Genomic DNA, 1386 nt, shown 5'->3' with positions numbered 1-1386 from the left:
TCAATTTAATGCATCCTTGCTAAATAAAAGTATTAATTTCTTTTATATTTTCTTTTAAAATCTGAGCCCAGATTTTTGAACGACTGTGTACGTCTGATAATGTTCCACCCTGTAAATAATGCTTTTTAGATTTCATGACAATCAAGTTTGCAATTTAAAAAATCATATTGTTTTCAGATGCAAAGTGTGAACGCACAATGGCAGCCTGCTTTTGCAGTTACATTACAGTGTTGTTTATGCGTGTGGTGTGAAACAGGCCGCATTCACACAAAAAGGTGACTTGCTCATCACCTTCGTTGGATCCAACAGCTGCTCGATTTGTCTGCCTTTCTTAGCGTTTTCTTCTTCAAGACGCCGTAGTTTGGTTTTCATCTTGTCCGATTCAGTCTTTTGGGATTGGATGGTCTGAGAAAATGGAGAGCAAACACATGGGTACATAAAATTTCAGTGTGCATAACTCCACTTCAAATAGGAAAGCTACATTCTAGGACAGGAAAGCACATCTTAATAGATAAAACTTTTAGCAAAACTAAAATACATCTTAAGAACCATTTCCTCAACTTGCATTGTGGGTAATATTAGCTCAAAAACCTTGCATAGATATATTTCCTAAAATCCAGCAAAAATAATAGACCATCCAGGAAGATTTGGCATACTATTTTTAGCAAATTATAATTTGGGACATAGTAATCCTAACCACTAATCCCTCATACACATATAGGATGGATAGTATGACAGTTGGGATAAAGCCCAATTCGTTGAAAACATGCCGTCTGATGTAATCAAAATTCTAAAAACACATCCTCAAAAACACTTATACGTCATCGAGTGAGTGTGCGAGAGGTGAACTTCACCTTTTTTAGATCAATTATTTCAGCATACATTTCCTCCTTCTCTTTGTAGTCTGGGGTCCCTGGAACATAACCTGATAAAGGAATTGCAAATATAACAACATGGAGACAAAAATAAAAATAATAATAACTGTTATGTGGACAAATCAGGTTTATTGAGTTTTATCTCACCGTTGGATGCAGAGAGGGAATATTTTGGCTTTTTCATTCCTAAGGCCTCCTTCAAGTATTCGGGTGTGCTGGTCATGGAGATGCTGGTCTGTGTGACACTGTAATCCGCTCCTTTTGGAGACTTTGACAATGTCCCTGAAGTAAAGAAAATTGAACCCTGTTAAGCCTCATATAGGAATTTATTTTTTCAAATGGAACGGTTTATTTAAACTTTAGATAAAATATTTTTTTTATTAAAAAAAAAAAAGCTTGCATATGTTTTTTTGTATCATATTTGATATATCAGGCTTTTACTACACTCTAAAAAATGCTGGGTTATATATAACCCAGCGCTGGGTTAAAAAAGGACAAACCCAGCTATTGG

General features: G+C 35.3%; 1 protein-coding gene across 1 annotated transcript; it reads right to left on the bottom strand.

Annotated features, from left to right (window-relative positions):
- Window positions 1-234: 234 nt before the first annotated feature.
- LOC107580611 (IQ domain-containing protein E-like) lies at window positions 235-1157 on the bottom strand (the record flags this gene model as incomplete). Its single annotated transcript, XM_016266282.1, has 3 exons — window positions 235-405; window positions 855-925; window positions 1023-1157. Coding segments are annotated over 3 exons (377 nt in total), but the record flags the coding sequence as incomplete, so codon positions are not given.
- Between the last annotated feature and the right edge of the window lie 229 nt (window positions 1158-1386).

Source organism: Sinocyclocheilus grahami, unplaced genomic scaffold (genome assembly GCF_001515645.1).
Source record: "Sinocyclocheilus grahami isolate Dianchi unplaced genomic scaffold, SAMN03320097.WGS_v1.1 scaffold37611.1, whole genome shotgun sequence".
In the NCBI taxonomy this organism is placed as follows: domain Eukaryota; kingdom Metazoa; phylum Chordata; class Actinopteri; order Cypriniformes; family Cyprinidae; genus Sinocyclocheilus; species Sinocyclocheilus grahami.
The sequence above is the reverse complement of the archived record's forward strand: the minus strand, read 5'-3'. Positions and strand labels throughout refer to the sequence as shown.